The 14752-nt window shown below is 40.4% G+C and overlaps 1 protein-coding gene and 1 pseudogene across 5 annotated transcripts in view; one reads left to right on the forward strand and one right to left on the reverse strand.

Annotated features, from left to right (window-relative positions):
- Positions 1-497: 497 nt before the first annotated feature.
- Positions 498-628, reverse strand: LOC148346769 (U2 spliceosomal RNA; annotated as a pseudogene).
- A 4947-nt stretch (positions 629-5575) lies between these two features.
- Positions 5576-14752, forward strand: part of ttbk2b (tau tubulin kinase 2b) — a 64420-nt gene continuing 55243 nt past the window's right edge. For 2 of the 5 annotated variants that reach the window (XM_088324589.1, XM_088324593.1), the window contains exons 1-4: positions 5576-6055; positions 6129-6247; positions 8384-8531; positions 12673-12746. In XM_088324589.1, coding sequence (XP_088180715.1) covers positions 6185-6247; positions 8384-8531; positions 12673-12746 — 285 coding nt within the window. In that variant the 5' untranslated portion in view covers positions 5576-6055; positions 6129-6184. The remainder of the gene's footprint in view (positions 6056-6128; positions 6248-8383; positions 8532-12672; positions 12747-14752) is intronic. The other 3 variants (XM_088324591.1, XM_088324592.1, XM_088324590.1) reach the window with 3 other exon arrangements.

Raw genomic sequence — 14752 nt, forward strand, 5'->3', positions numbered from 1 at the left:
AATATGACAATGCTACTAGTGCAGTATTTTTTAACTGTACCATTGGAGCATGGTTTCGAAACAATCGAATGAATGTGAGGCAAGGCTGCATTCTCTCGCCAACTTTATTCAATATCTTCCTGGAGAGGATCATGTCCGAAGCTCTGCAGCAACATACGCTTGTAGCTACCGTAAATTCCAGACTATAAGCCGCTACTTTTTTCCCAAATGTTCAGCCCTGCCACCAGCGGCACTTGAGTACAAAAGGTAAAATTTAGACCGGTCCATATGTTAGAGGACAAAGGTTCATTCCGATTATGAGGAAGACGCCCTTGATGGCTACAGTTATGAGGAGAAAGACGAGGGAGGGGATTTCTAAGGGTTATTGTTCTATCTTCTTTGTTCATTATCCATTATCGGTCAGTTCATAATACGCTACAAAGCCTAGGAGCCGGGACTCTTACTCTCAGCCAAAAGGCCAAGCTAAGGTCCTAGCCTTGAAGCCTTGCTGCGCTCATTGCGAATGCACCGTTCCCGGAGGTACTGCAATACCGAGCCGATGCGTGGAGTGGATAGAGCAAGCTCTTATTCCATCTTCGGGATTGCAAAATTATTCATGATCATGGTATCTCCCCTACCGTGAATTTCGCAATTGTGGTACGGCTTTTTTTTAACAGCTACGCCCTGAGCGTAGCGAGCGTGTTAAGAGTAGCGTGGTGGTACCTTTCACAGGCACGGTTTGGGATGAAAGTTATATTATTATTATTAAAGCTTTGAAAACTCTCTCGGTGTACCGTCTTTCTTTGTAAATATGTGTAACCATGTATAATATATATTTGCAACTGTATATTTTTGTAATGTATTTATTTTAGAGATTTATTGTGATATGTTTTCTACGAGCGAATCAAAAAGAAGGGGCGGAGCAAACGCGGGCTGACGGGAAGTGGGGTAAAGCTGAGTTAAATCTCTTTCGCAGATATATTTTCATTTTTAGGATTAGTAAACATCATATGCTATTGCTGTTAAAAATGTCGACAAAAATTGTTCAAACGTCATATTGTTAGAAAATGATATAAATAAATTGTGAATATGCTTAATTGCTGTTAAAAGTGTCGATAAAAATTGTTTAAACCTCACATTGTTTATTTGCTTTTAAAAGTGTCAATGAAATTGTTCAAACCAAAGAATACTATTGTTAAAGACACAAAATTTTAATAAAGCGAAATGTTTGGTTTCATTTAAAACATCTCCCTAACTATTCTGACCATTGCAATACTGTCAGGACCAGAACGGAGACAGGACCCACTTGCGTGCGTTTCTCTTAGTTTTATTGGAAAGAAGGGAAAGGATTGTACACACGATCCGGAGATCGCTGGTCGCGGGGGAGCAGGTTGCTCAAACGCGGAAGTGGAATTTCTGTGGCGAGCGAAGGCGGTGTCGAGAGCAGAAAAAAACAGGTCAATACAGGAGAGAAAAAACGTGGTTGAGATCAGAAAATGGGTCGAAGCCGGAAAACAGACCAGGAGTGAGTCAGGGTCAAAAAGCTTGCCGAGCGTGAGCTGAGGTTCGCAGATGGACTGAAAACCGGTGACAGAAAAACGGGGGTTTAAAAAATGACAGGACATCAGCATCCAAGGCAGTTGGCGCCAAAGGAGCGGGCACGGGTGCCTCGCATTAGTAATCATGACACAATACAGTGGTACCTCTACTTACAAATGTCTCGAGATACAAAAGTGTCAGGTTACAAAGTACTTGAGTGGGAAAATATTGTCTCTAGTTACAGAGGCGTTTCAAGATTTAAAGTAAAAAATACAGAACTGTACGCGCTGCCATTCGGTGCTCCCAGCGTCCTACCTGGCAAGTTGGTGCATATGCGTGAATCTGGAACCCATCCCAGCAGTCTTCGGATAGTGGGCAGTGGATGCCCTGAACTGATTGCCAGCATGTCGCAGGGCACACAGAGACAGACAAGCCTGGCGCTCATTCACACCTAGGGACAATTTGGACCGGCCAATTACCCTGACATGCATGTTTTTGGAATGTGGGAGGAAACCGGAGTGCCCGGAGGAAACCCATGCAAGCACAAAGAGAACATGCAAACTTCACACAGTAAGGCTGGTAACTGGATTTGATCCCCTGACTTCAGAACTGTGCCGCGGACGCTCTAATCACTCACCGTGCCGCTTATATATATATATATATATATATATATATATATATATATATATATATATATATATATATAAACATGAAAGATTATTTTTGTTTTGTATTTTTTCTTAATTTAAATCTAAAAAATCAAAATAGCAAAAATAATTAGATTAAAAGAATTGGATTACCAACTGGACTTGTTTTTTTATTTATTCAAAATTAGAAGAACAAAACTTTTCTCAAAAGTAGCAAAATTATATGATTATAGAAGACTATGGTTTATTTTGTGTATAATTTTATTTCATATTTCAATTGCTATAGAAACATTCTTTTAATACATCGTAAAATAACAAATTAAATTAAGTTCCATTAACCGTGAATCGTGAACTCCTATTACACTGTTATGGGCTATAGGAATTGCAACAAACAAATACAAAATACTTAATTAATAAGCCCATTGAGTTGAACTGTCATGATTGCCAAAATGAAAACAACTGGGGCAATTGTTTGGCGCGCAGGAGCACACTCTCTGATTGGCTGGCACTCCCCTCTTAAGCTGTCAGCACCCAGAGGGGAGTGTCAACCGTACTTGTATCTCTCTGTGTGATTTGCCAGATTACCAGTACCAAAGACTTCTCCTGCTTGATTCCTGCCTGCCTCCTGTTTCGACCTGTTTCTGTCCCACGTTTACAATCTACTCTCCTGCCCTGGCCACCGAGCTAAGCTGTGTCGATTCTGCGTACCTGTCACGGAACTGTCATTCCGTCCGACGCTGCTGATGACTGACAAACACCGGCGTCCAAAGCAAGCTCTGACAACTCATTCCAATAAAGATTCCTTTAAAACGAACGCAATTGGGTCCGAGATTCCGTCCTGGTACCTGACATGAACATTTTTAATTGATTATTTGTTTGTTTTTGAAATTTACTAATTTCAATTTATGTGAATTAAATGCATAATTTCTAGCCCTAAAATGTTGACATAAAGTGCTCAAATCATTGAATAATTTCTTCAGCCACTCATACATGTGTTTCATAAAATGAGGGGGTATTTCATTTGTTGTAATTATTGAATGGCAGACTTACATCATCAATAATATTCAATTGTATTGCCTGCCTGCCTAAACAAAAGCCCGCCCGCCAGCCTGCCTGCCCCTGGTCATATCCCTCGAGAGGGGTGACCGACATCAACTTTGTTCTGTAGATCCTCTTCAATATTTGCTCCTCATCCATCCTCTCCATGTGACCAACCAACCGAGTACTCTCATATACACACGCTTGCTCAGTTCCATTACTACTTCAGTTCTGTCTCTGACAATTGCATTTTTCAATCTATCTTGTCACTCCCAACATGATCCTCAAACACTTTATCTCAAAAACATTTAATTTCCTTCTCAAATCTACGTTCAGGCTCCAAGTCTCTGCGCCATACAACACAGTCGGCACAATCACACTCTCATACAGTCCTCTCTTTACATCCATATTCATACTCTTGATACTCATCACTCTCCTCAGAGCACCCAAAACCTTGCTTCCTTGATTCACTCTTTGCAATACCTCGCACTCCATTCCACCAACTGCAGCCACATCACAACCCAAGTACCCTAAAGCTTTCAACTTCTTCCAGCACCTGTCCATTTAACCTTATTTCCTACGACATGCCCACTCCATCCCGTGAACACTTTATCACCTTTCTCTTCCAATCATTCACACATAACTTACGCCTATCACACACTCTTCCAAACTCCATTACCAACCTTCTCGATGTTTCCTTAGAATTAGCCACAAGTGCTGTGTTATCTGCAAACAACAACTGACTTACCTGCCACACCGTTCCACTGTTATTCATCATCTCTACACCTCTGCCAAATACTCTAGCATTCACCTCTCTCACCACACCATCCATGTACACATTAAACAGCCATGGTGACATCACACACCACTGTCTCACACCAGTGTTGTATTGTATTAACTCTGAACTATTAGCATACAACTCATAGGTTATTATCTATTTGTATTCTTATGATTTTTAACATTATCATATGTAGTAATAGTAGTAGTAGAACTAGTTGTAAATAAAATCTTATCAAATAAAGCATTGATGTACAACGCGGAATGTAGGTTGTAGCAGTAGTAGTCGTAATAGTAGTAGTAGTAAACTACTAAACTGATTTTGAAGATACAGAGAATCAGCCACAAGTGCTGTGTCTTTTGCAGACAACAACTGACTTACCTGCCAAGACATTGGCAGGTAAGTCAGTTGTTGCTCAGGAGGTAGAGTGCTCGTATTGGGATCAAGAGATCGCAGTTCGAATCCTGGCTCCTTCGTGTTCCATGTCGAAGTGTCCTTGGGTAAGACACTGAACCCCTAATACCCCAATAATAATAATAATAATAATTTCCTTGTATTGTCATTCTGTGTAACAATGTACACAGAACGAAATGTCGATTGCACCTGACCCGTTGTAGCGAGCCGATGCAGCCGCAGCCAACAGAGGGCGCCGCTGACCACTTTTTAAGTCTTAGGAATGACTCGGCCGGGGCGCGAACCACCGACCTCCCAGTCTCAAAGCGGGCGCCTTACCATCTAGGCTACTGAGCTGGTTAAGCAGGTTAGCGCCTTACATGGCTGCACGGCCGCTATTGGGAAATGTGAAGCACAATGTAAAGTGCTTTGGGAAATCTTGACTTGAAATGTGCTGTATAAATGCAGATCATTTCATTTCATTTTAATCAAATAAAATAAGGATGTGACAAGCTGAATGTCGCAAAATAATGTTTGAAAATTCGTAATAATAATTTAGTTATATTGTAACCTTCTTGAGCAGTACCGTGACCCATCTTTTTTTAAAAAACACACATATATGGGCAGACAAGTACTAATTGGATAAATGCATTACGTACCGAAACTGCTGAAGATAAAATACTCATTGGAATGGGTCATTTGGGTGGTTGTGCAGCTATATATTTACAGCATTTAATTTGTTGGGAAATCACTTATTTTACAAAATTGTCATGTGCAGTTCGTACAGTAAAGTTACCCACGCAACAGTTCTACAATTGACCTCCAGATGTCAGAACAGTTAGGGAGATGTTTTAAATGAAACCAAACATTTCCCTTTATTAAAATTTTGTGTCTTTAACAATAGTATTCTTAGGTTTGAACAATTTCATTGACACTTTTAAAAGCAAATAAACACTGTAAGGTTTGAACAATTTTTATCGACACTTTTAACAGCAATTAAGCATATTCACAATTTATTTATATCATTTTCTAACAATATGACGTTTGAACAATTTTTGTCGACATTTTTAACAGCAATAGCATATGATGTTTACTAATCCTAAAAATGAAAATGTATCTGCGAAACACACGCCTACGTTGATTTATGTTGTGCTCGACGGCGTTGTGGTGACATGGTTGCCATGGTGATTCTGCGGCTCTCGTTCGGGAGCTTTTATGACGTCACAGTTGCCCCTGTGAGCTTCATCAACTGGCTTAGCTTAGCTCACGTTTTCCAAAATGTTCCCCTTCATCCGCAAGATAAAGGAACCGAAGGATATGACGTGGTCATGTAGTAGCGGACCATGGAGTCTCTGTACCGGCGCAACCAAGCGAGGTAACGCGGGCGGGGAAGTCGCGCTTGCTGACTCGCTGCTTTTTAGCCATCGCGTTGGGTAAACATGCTCGCTAGCATCGAGTGCCACCTCGTTTCCCTGCTGCCTCGCAGCTCCTTCGTTACTAATCTTGATTTCCTAATCAAACTTAACATCCTTCCTTGTCATTTTAACGCTTAGGGCTCCGGTTAAAAACAGCTAAAGCTAAATGCTAGCCGCTAGCTAGCTCCAGATTTGCATGTCATGCATGATCCAAGTTGGCAAACTTTAAAAAGGAATTTTAAATCAACAAATCAAAGCACCTTCGAGTATGTATCCTTACCTATGATCGATCACAATGTCGGTTAGTGTGTTTTAATGTGCGACTTGACTGTTTTGCAGTGATGGGTCGGTGCCACTGATGCCACAGTTTGTGACTGCAGAGGAGAACACTCGCCATGAGTGAAGAGCATATAGACATCCTGTCACCGGCAGATGTGGTCCGGAACAGATGGAGAGTGGTAAAAGCTCACTAGAATTAGCACTTGCTTCTTAATTTAGCACCAGATTGTCTCACCTTTACAATATTACATTTTTAAAATCTGTGATACTGATCTTACAACCTTGTGTTTTGCCCGGCACTCTCATTATCTGAGATAATATGAGCAAAAAATCTACATGCTATTGTTTGCAGGTGTTTTTAAAATCCAAATTGGGAAAAATGCAATTTGAAATGGGATGATTCTGACTTTTGAGTCACTTCAGATTTGCATTATCAACCGTAATTGTAGTCTTACTCAGTGGTGCATCTGGGAATCTTTCATATTTGTGGCCAGGTGGGGCCCCTTAAATCATGGGTTGGTACACCAAAACTAAAAGGCATAATTTGAGGTTATTGAAGTCAAAAACTATCAAAGTCTTAAGGACACAGCCACTGATATTCTTTGGTGTATTGTATAATATTTGATGTTTCTAATGAATTAATGTACATGGTCCATAATAATTTTAGTTCCACAACAATTCTGTTTTAATGTGTTATGTATAATGTGTACATTTAACAAAACAGTGACTGGGTGGTGGCAGATACAAATACAATGAAGTACAGATCCAACCATATATTAAGTGGATATTTCCCAACACATGTTAATGTGTCACAAAAAATATCCATCCCAATATTTTTACTGAATGAACAAAATATTACAAAAATAACCTTCCAACAGGGCTCGACAGATTACCAAGCTACCGTATGTGCAATATACACTCCTATCGTTACTTAATGTAACACAACAATTATTATTTCTGAATAAACAAAAAAATGCAGGCATAACAATTGGCAGAGCGTTACTCTGTAAGTATTCCAGCCACCTGTGTGTGTGTACCATACTTTGACGAACCAACCTCTTCTATTCCTTTTGTAAGAACGAGGGAAGAGTTTAAGTTGCGGCTGCTTTGGCAGCTCTGCTCTTGACGAGGAGATCTATGATGAAACAAGGCGCCATCGGTTAGTCTGATATTAAAGCAATAATGATAGCAATAACAATTAACCCCCTTCCATAGTAGTTAGCACATTTTTCTGTTAACCCATAATAAAGTCATAAAAGAACCAAACCTCATGAATGTTTTTTTGGGTGACAAATAACTATCTGTTCCAATCACTATCAGAGAAAAATCAGAGTTGTAGTAGTAACTGGAGACTCAAGAGAGCCATGACATATTCTTCACAAGTGTATTTAAACTTTTGACCACAACTGTCTGTTGAAAAAAAGCTGCTCTAACTGGTATTTAGCAAGTTATAACAACAGCACAATTTAGCTCTTAAAAGCACATGTTACAATGGAGCATACTTGCACTTCTTTTACAAAGGTATTCTGACTTCTATACTTGTAGTCTTTTCCATCTTCTCTTTTTACTTTTGTGGTCGTTCACCGAAATAAGCCGCCCATGGAATTGTGAACAAGGCAAAACGCTATAGCAAGGCAAGTGATAAGATGCCAGCCATCTCCGTGATGGGGGCATGGCCATGGCAGAACTCAGTTGGAGGGGACGCATGCACGCAAGTACATGTAGGGGCCTCAAGATGATTCATGCAATAAAACTGTGAGGTGTAAAATATGCTGTGAATGAAAAAATATATATTTGAAGACTATTGAGAGAGTAACGGAGTAAGATGTATTATCAATTGTTACATTGTGCTTAAATGAAAAAGTGAAATAAGGAGGTAACATAAAGTGCTGAGAAAAGGGAAGTTTACGTCATGTCAGTATCTAGTGTTGGTATTTATGACTACTCAATAGTTAAATATTGTTTTTCTGAAAAGGCAATAATAACAAATCCGTATCGTACATCCCTCGAGCTGCACTAACTTTTTCCAGTTGCAGCACCGGTTAGACAAATATTTGAGCAAAGGATTTGCTAGCATCATTTCTTTTTTTATTTTATTTTTTTTAGTTGTGAAAACTGCAAATGGAACCAAATTTAATACCTTTTTGCAATACAGTTAACTTTTTTTTTTTTAAACCCCTTTAACTTTGTTCGTATTTGTGGTTACATGGAAGTCTGTGTCAAGCCCAGAAAAAATACCACTTTTCTATTGTCTGTTTATGAAAGTGGGTCACACAATTTCTTCTCAAAAGTAAAACAACCACACTGTTTCGCAGGTGAGAAAAATAGGTGGAGGTGGCTTTGGCGAGGTCTACGAGGTCCTTGACCTGCTGAGCCAGGCCACCCTTGCCATAAAAGTTGAGTCCGCCACACACCCCAGACTAGTGCAGAAGACTGAAGCGGCCGTCTTGAGGAAGCTGCAGGGTGAGTGACGAGCAAAAATCCACATTAACCCTTTTACGTTCCCAGTCCAATATGTTGGACTGTTGATAGAATAGAATAGAATATACCTTTATTGTCATTGTTACAAATGGGCTAACATATTGTGACAACGAAATTGGGCATGACACTCCAGTTTTACACATAGTGAAGGTATGAGCAAGAAGATAAAGGAACAGAGAAGATAATGTTATAAAACAAGGGGAATAAGGCTATAGTTATAATTTACATGGTATTTACACAGCAATGTCAGCATGTGGGATGTTACATACAGGGTTGTCGTGATAACGTTGTATCGTAATGGTTGTGCAATATTGCATTTGGTGCAAAGTCATCATGGTGCAAAAATAGTCCGCATATACATTGGTGCAAGCATAGACATCATAGTGCAAAAAAAGGAAATGGTCAGACATTGTGCAATTTGAGCATTAAACGTAGTGCAGTCGACATGTGCAAGAACAAGACTTGAGTAACATTATATTCGTATGAGGTAGTGTTGGCACGAGTTTTCAGTTTTTGTGCGGTGTCTGTTGAGCAGTGAACAAACATAGTGCAGACAGCATGTACGTGAGTACCATTTTACATACGTGTGAGGTATTTTTTTTTTTTTTTTTTGCAACAGTTTTCAGTTGTTTGTGCGGTGTCTGTTTAGGGTGGTAATGGCTGTGGGGAAGAAACTGTCTCTGAGTCTGTTCGTTTTTGCTTTGTGTGACCTGTAGCGCTTGCCGGAAGGCAGCAGGTCGAAGAGATGGTGGCCGGGGTGAGAAAAGTCCTTGACGATGTTTTCTGCTCTGCTGAGGTAGCGAGAGCAGGCAATGTCCTCCAGACTGGGCAGAGAGCAGCCGACGATTCTCTGGGCTGTTTTTATGATCCTCTGGAGCTTTTTCCTGTCTGCTGCTGTGCACCCCGCATACCACACCGTGATGCAGTATGTTAGGATGCTCTCCACTGTGGCTTTGTAGAAAGACACCTGCAGCTGCTGTTTTAGGTTATTTTTCCTGAGCAATCTCAGGAAGTGCAGTCGCTGCTGGGCCTTCCCTACCACCGCTCTGGTGTTTGCAGACCAGGAGAGGTCGTCGGAGATGTGCACGCCCAGAAATTTGAACGAGTGGACTCTCTCTACGCAGTCTCCTTTTATGATGAGTGGTGCTGGATTCCTGCCATTCCTTCTGAAATCCAGAATCAGTTCTTTTGTTTTTGTTGTGTTCAATATGAGGTGGTTTTCCGAGCACCACGTTGAAAGTGACTCAACCTCATCCCTGTATGCCGCCTCGTCCCCTTCAGAGATGAGGCCGATCAAGGTGGTATCGTCAGCAAACTTAATAATAGTGTTTGTGGGGTGGGTCGGTGAGCAGTCGGAGCTGTAGAGGGTGAAAAGCAGGGGGCTCAGTGCACAACCTTGGGGGGAGCCAGTGTTCAGTGTTAGGGTGGGAGAGACGTGGGTACCGAGTTTCACCGACTGTGGGCGGTTGGAGAGGAAGTCCATTATCCAGTGGCAGATGGAGGGAGAGAGTCCTAGGTGTGCAAGTTTCTCCACCAGGATCTCCGGGATAATGGTGTTGAAGGCTGAGCTGAAGTCCAGGAAGAGCATTCTGACGTAGCTCCCCCGGTGGTCCAGGTGTTTCAGCACGGTGTGAAGTGCTGTGTTTATGGCGTCGTCAGTGGAGCGGTTTGCCCTGTAGGCAAACTGGTGGGGGTCCAGTGTGAGTGGCAGGGAGTTTTTGATGTGCCGGGACACTAACCTCTCGAAGCACTTCATGACCACAGGCGTGAGAGCTACAGGCCTGTAGTCGTTGAGGCTTTCCACTGCTGACTTTTTGGGGACGGGAATGATGGTGGAGGTTTTGAGGCAAGGTGGGACGGTCGCCTGTGACAGGGACCGGTTGAAGATGGTGGTGAAGACCCCAGCCAGCGGATTGGAACAGTCCCTGAGTACCCTCCCTGGTACTCTATCCGGGCCAGTTGCCTTCCTGGGGTTTATGGTATTCAGCGCACGCCTGACTTCGTGCTCCTGAAATGTGAGGGAGTTGCTGCTGGTTGTTGATGGGTGATAAACAAAGACGTGATTTAACGATTTCACCAGTCACTCAAATATGTATATATATATATATATATGTGTATAAATGTATATATATATATGTCATGCCAGATATCATTGGAAAGCTTAAGCACTAGGGATATGAGATGACCATTTCAAAATTTGCTCATTACAGGAGCATCACAATCAGTCTGAAACAAGATACCCGAAAACTATAAATTCGGCGTAACTAACCAATTATGTCCCCTGGTCATCATCAAATTTGTTTGAATGTATATAAAATGGCTTTGTTACGTCCTGGATGATCCAGCGAATCTAACCGTGTAAAATATTTACTCCAAAACACACGATAACGCCGACAGTTTAAAAAAAAAAAAAAAAAAAAATCAGCCTAAAACGATTTCTGCATCGTTGGACGTTCCTTGTTGCAATCGGTCTGTTTCGACACATAATTCCTGTTGACAAATAAAAAGACACCTAGAATTATTTCCAAACTGGCGGTTAGCCACCGACCTTTTGATTGACACCACTCTCGGCCAATTGCAGCCTTATTTTCACGGTCCACAGCCCGCATTAGCCTACAATGGCCTGTATTGATAAAACAGAGATCACCTTATTTAGCTCCAAATATCTTGAGCCATCTATCCATCCATTATCTGCACCGCTTATCTTAAGTAGGGTCGCGGGGTGCTGGAGCTGTCTCAGCTGTTTTCGGGCAGTAGGCAGGTGACACCCTGAACTGGTTGCCAGCCAGTCGCAAGGCACACAGAGACTGACAACTCACTCACTCACTCATTCACACCAAGGGACATTTTGGACCGGCCAATTAACCTGAAATGCATGTTTTTGGAATATGGGAGGTAACCGGAGAAACCCCCGCAAGTACGGGGAGAACGTGCAAACCCCGCACAGGAACAATGGTAGTTGTTTTTGATCCCATGACCTCAGAACTGTGCCGCGAACGCGCTAACCACTCAGCTGTCGTCCTGCCTATCTTGAGCCAGTAGTAACTAAATTAAATGATGATTGACACATAGGTTAGCCAAAGAAATCCTGAAAAGAACGGTATGCAAATGCACAAAGAGTATTAAAATCAGACCCCAAAATAAACGTGCGTAATATCACCTGGGGCGGCAGTAGCCCAGGAGGTAAGGCATTCGTCTTGGGATCAAGAGGTCGCAGGTTCGATTCCCAGCTCCTCTGCGTTATATGTTGAAGTGTCCTTGGGCAAGACACTGAATCCCTAATACCCCCGATAAGCAGGTAGCTGCCTTGAATGGCTGACGCTGCTATCCGTGTGTGAATGGGTACGTGTGAAGCACATTGTAAAGCGCTTTGGTAGGTCGTCAGTGACTTGAAAAGCGCTATAAAAGCAGACCATTTACATTTACTTGTGATTCATTTTGACCACATTATCACGCGCAAGTATGCACAAACATTTACAACTTTTTCTAAATGTCGAAAAACATTGCCAGAGTAAAATACTCAATTGCAAATGTTTGAGTGCTGTTAATTGGTCGTCTCAAAATGGCCACTTTTGGAAACGCCTAAACCTACCTTTAGAAAAATGTGCAAAATACAATGTTTAGTTTTTCAGGCCTCAAGCTGTTGTCTTGCCTGTTTTCCAGCTAAGATGCCTATGCTACACTCTTCTGCAGGCATTTGAGTGCAACAAAAAATTCAGGCAAGAAAAAAAAATGTCTGTGTGTTCCAACTTGGATTACTCAATTTGCAATGATAATGATACAGTTTGGGATAAAACTTCAGTATGATACCTTTCAAAAGAGACCAAAACTGTCCATGTTCTCCAAACGGTTCACGAACAGTATTCAATATACTTTGGATAAGTCTTTGATTGAAATCTTAGGCGAATTTTACAGGAACAATAAGGGGTTAACTCTTTGCACATGAAGAAATTGTGTGAAAGGTTAGGAAAAAAAACGTGCACAAAGCAACTGTACTTCAGCTTTGTGGAACATGAGATGTCTAAATCAATAGGTAAATGTGATACTTTTTAAAGGTATTGATTTCCAATGTAAAATATGCACTAAAACATGACTTATTACATTTTTTTCCCCCTCCTAACAGGCAAAGATAATGTGTGTCGCTTTGTCAGTGCTGGCCGCAATGACCGCTTCAACTATGTGGTGATGGAACTCCAGGTAGGCAACCAGTCTTGGGCTCTTTACTTTAAATGTGTTATCGTTACTCTCTACTTCTCCTAAAAACTCCCTAAGTGAATTACTCTATCATAAAAGTAACTAGTTACCAGGGAAAGTAACAAGTTCCCTTACTTTGAAAATAATTTGTGGTATGTCAAAGAATTAAAAAAATTCTTAGTGGGATTTGAGTCCGTAGAATAGAGAAGAACAGACAGGTAGTTGTGTTATAGAACCTTGTAATAGTCATTTGACCTTACCAGCAACAAATTTATCATACACTTGAAGTGCAACAAAAATAAACTGTAAACAATACAATAATAAAAAAACAATCAGCATGTACATAAACACTCACAACAACGGGGCGTGAACAAGCACAAAAAAGTATGTCAACACACAAAAACTGACGTAAAAACGCACCAAAAGTACATAAAGGCACGCAAAAGGTACGTGAACGCACACAAAAAGTATATGAATGCGCACAACACGTCCGTAAGTGCACAAAAACGTATATAGAAACTGTCAAGGTTTTTGAAAGCCCTTTTGAAAGCCCTTCTATCAGAGGTGCGTCCCACTGAGCTTTCTCTCTGTCTGCTTCCAATGGCACACCCCCAATGGCTAGAGACTCGTTTATTGAAAACACAGTCATGCAACAACACATCTGATTGGTTTGGGGTTTTTAAGGGTTATTGTTCTATCTTCGTTATTCATTATCCATTATCCGTTATCGGTCAGTTCATAATACGCTATAAAGCCTAGGAGCCGGGGCACTTACTCTCAGCCAAAAGGCCAAGCTAAGGTCCTAGCCCTAAAGCCTTGCTGCGATCATCTGATTGGTTTAAACAAGATCAAATTAATACATGAAACAAATCTGATTGGTTTAGACAGAAATCACATGTTTAAATGAAGCGTATAATGCTGGTGTGCACAAACGGTACAATGCGTCACTGACAAGTCAAGATAGTTTGAAAAGGGAGGAAAGCTCTTCCCCGGACTTCCCCGCACCAAAGTGAAGACCATCTTGATTAAAAGTTAGTGGGCCTCAAGAGGGTACAATTGTTGAAAGAATACAAACAGCACCTGGGTATAATCTTTTGCTTTGTTAAGTTACTTTTGAGGATAAAGTCATACAAAGGCACATACAAACTATCATACTATAATTTCCCTTATATATACACACAAAAACGGAAGTAAACGCTAGCACAAAAACGTTTGTAAAAACACAAAACGTGCGTACATGAACACACAAAACTTAGTAAATTAATACAATTTTGGGGGGAATTTAAAGTAATTTTACCAAGTGAAAGACTGGTATCAGTGCTGGGTATTTACGACTGCATAATATTACTTAACTTATTTCACAGATTACGGAATGATTTTATGCAATATAAGAATAATGAACTTAAAATGAGCTCATGATTAACATTTTTGTTAGAACTTGATGGAAAAAAGTAAATCTTTTATATAGTATAGTTAAATTGTATACATAATATCATACATTAAAATGTTTCAAATTTCTAATATTTATATTTAACATTATATTTTGTTTTAATAACATTTGGGAAAAAGTACTTAAAATAACAAATTATCCAGATTTCCGTCTAAACTTTATGGAAAAAAGTTTTTTAAAGAGTAAAGTGAACTTTAATACATAATATGATGATCAAAAGATGACATTTTGCTCATTTGAAATGTTGAGTATTTTACAATCAATTTTTGGGGGTTAAAAGGAAAAAGAAAATTACATAAAATGAGCAACATTTACGAGGGAAGATGTATCCGAAACCTTTTCTGCAGAACTTTTTTTCCGTTTTTTTAATGTGTGCTCACCATAAGTGATACTAGTGCTTCAGATGTGCCGTCACAAAAACATATCTCTTGAGCTGGGTTGGGCACTTTAAAAAAGTAATAAGTTACTCACTACTTTTTCAAAAAGTAACTGAGTTGGTAACAGAGTTACTCTAGTAAAAGTAACTAGAGAAAGTAACTTTCTGTTACTTTAAAAAGAA

The sequence above is a fragment of the Urocampus carinirostris genome, chromosome 20 (genome assembly GCF_059441175.1).
Source record: "Urocampus carinirostris isolate Australia breed hairy pipefish chromosome 20, RoL_Ucar_1.0, whole genome shotgun sequence".
NCBI lineage: Eukaryota > Metazoa > Chordata > Actinopteri > Syngnathiformes > Syngnathidae > Urocampus > Urocampus carinirostris.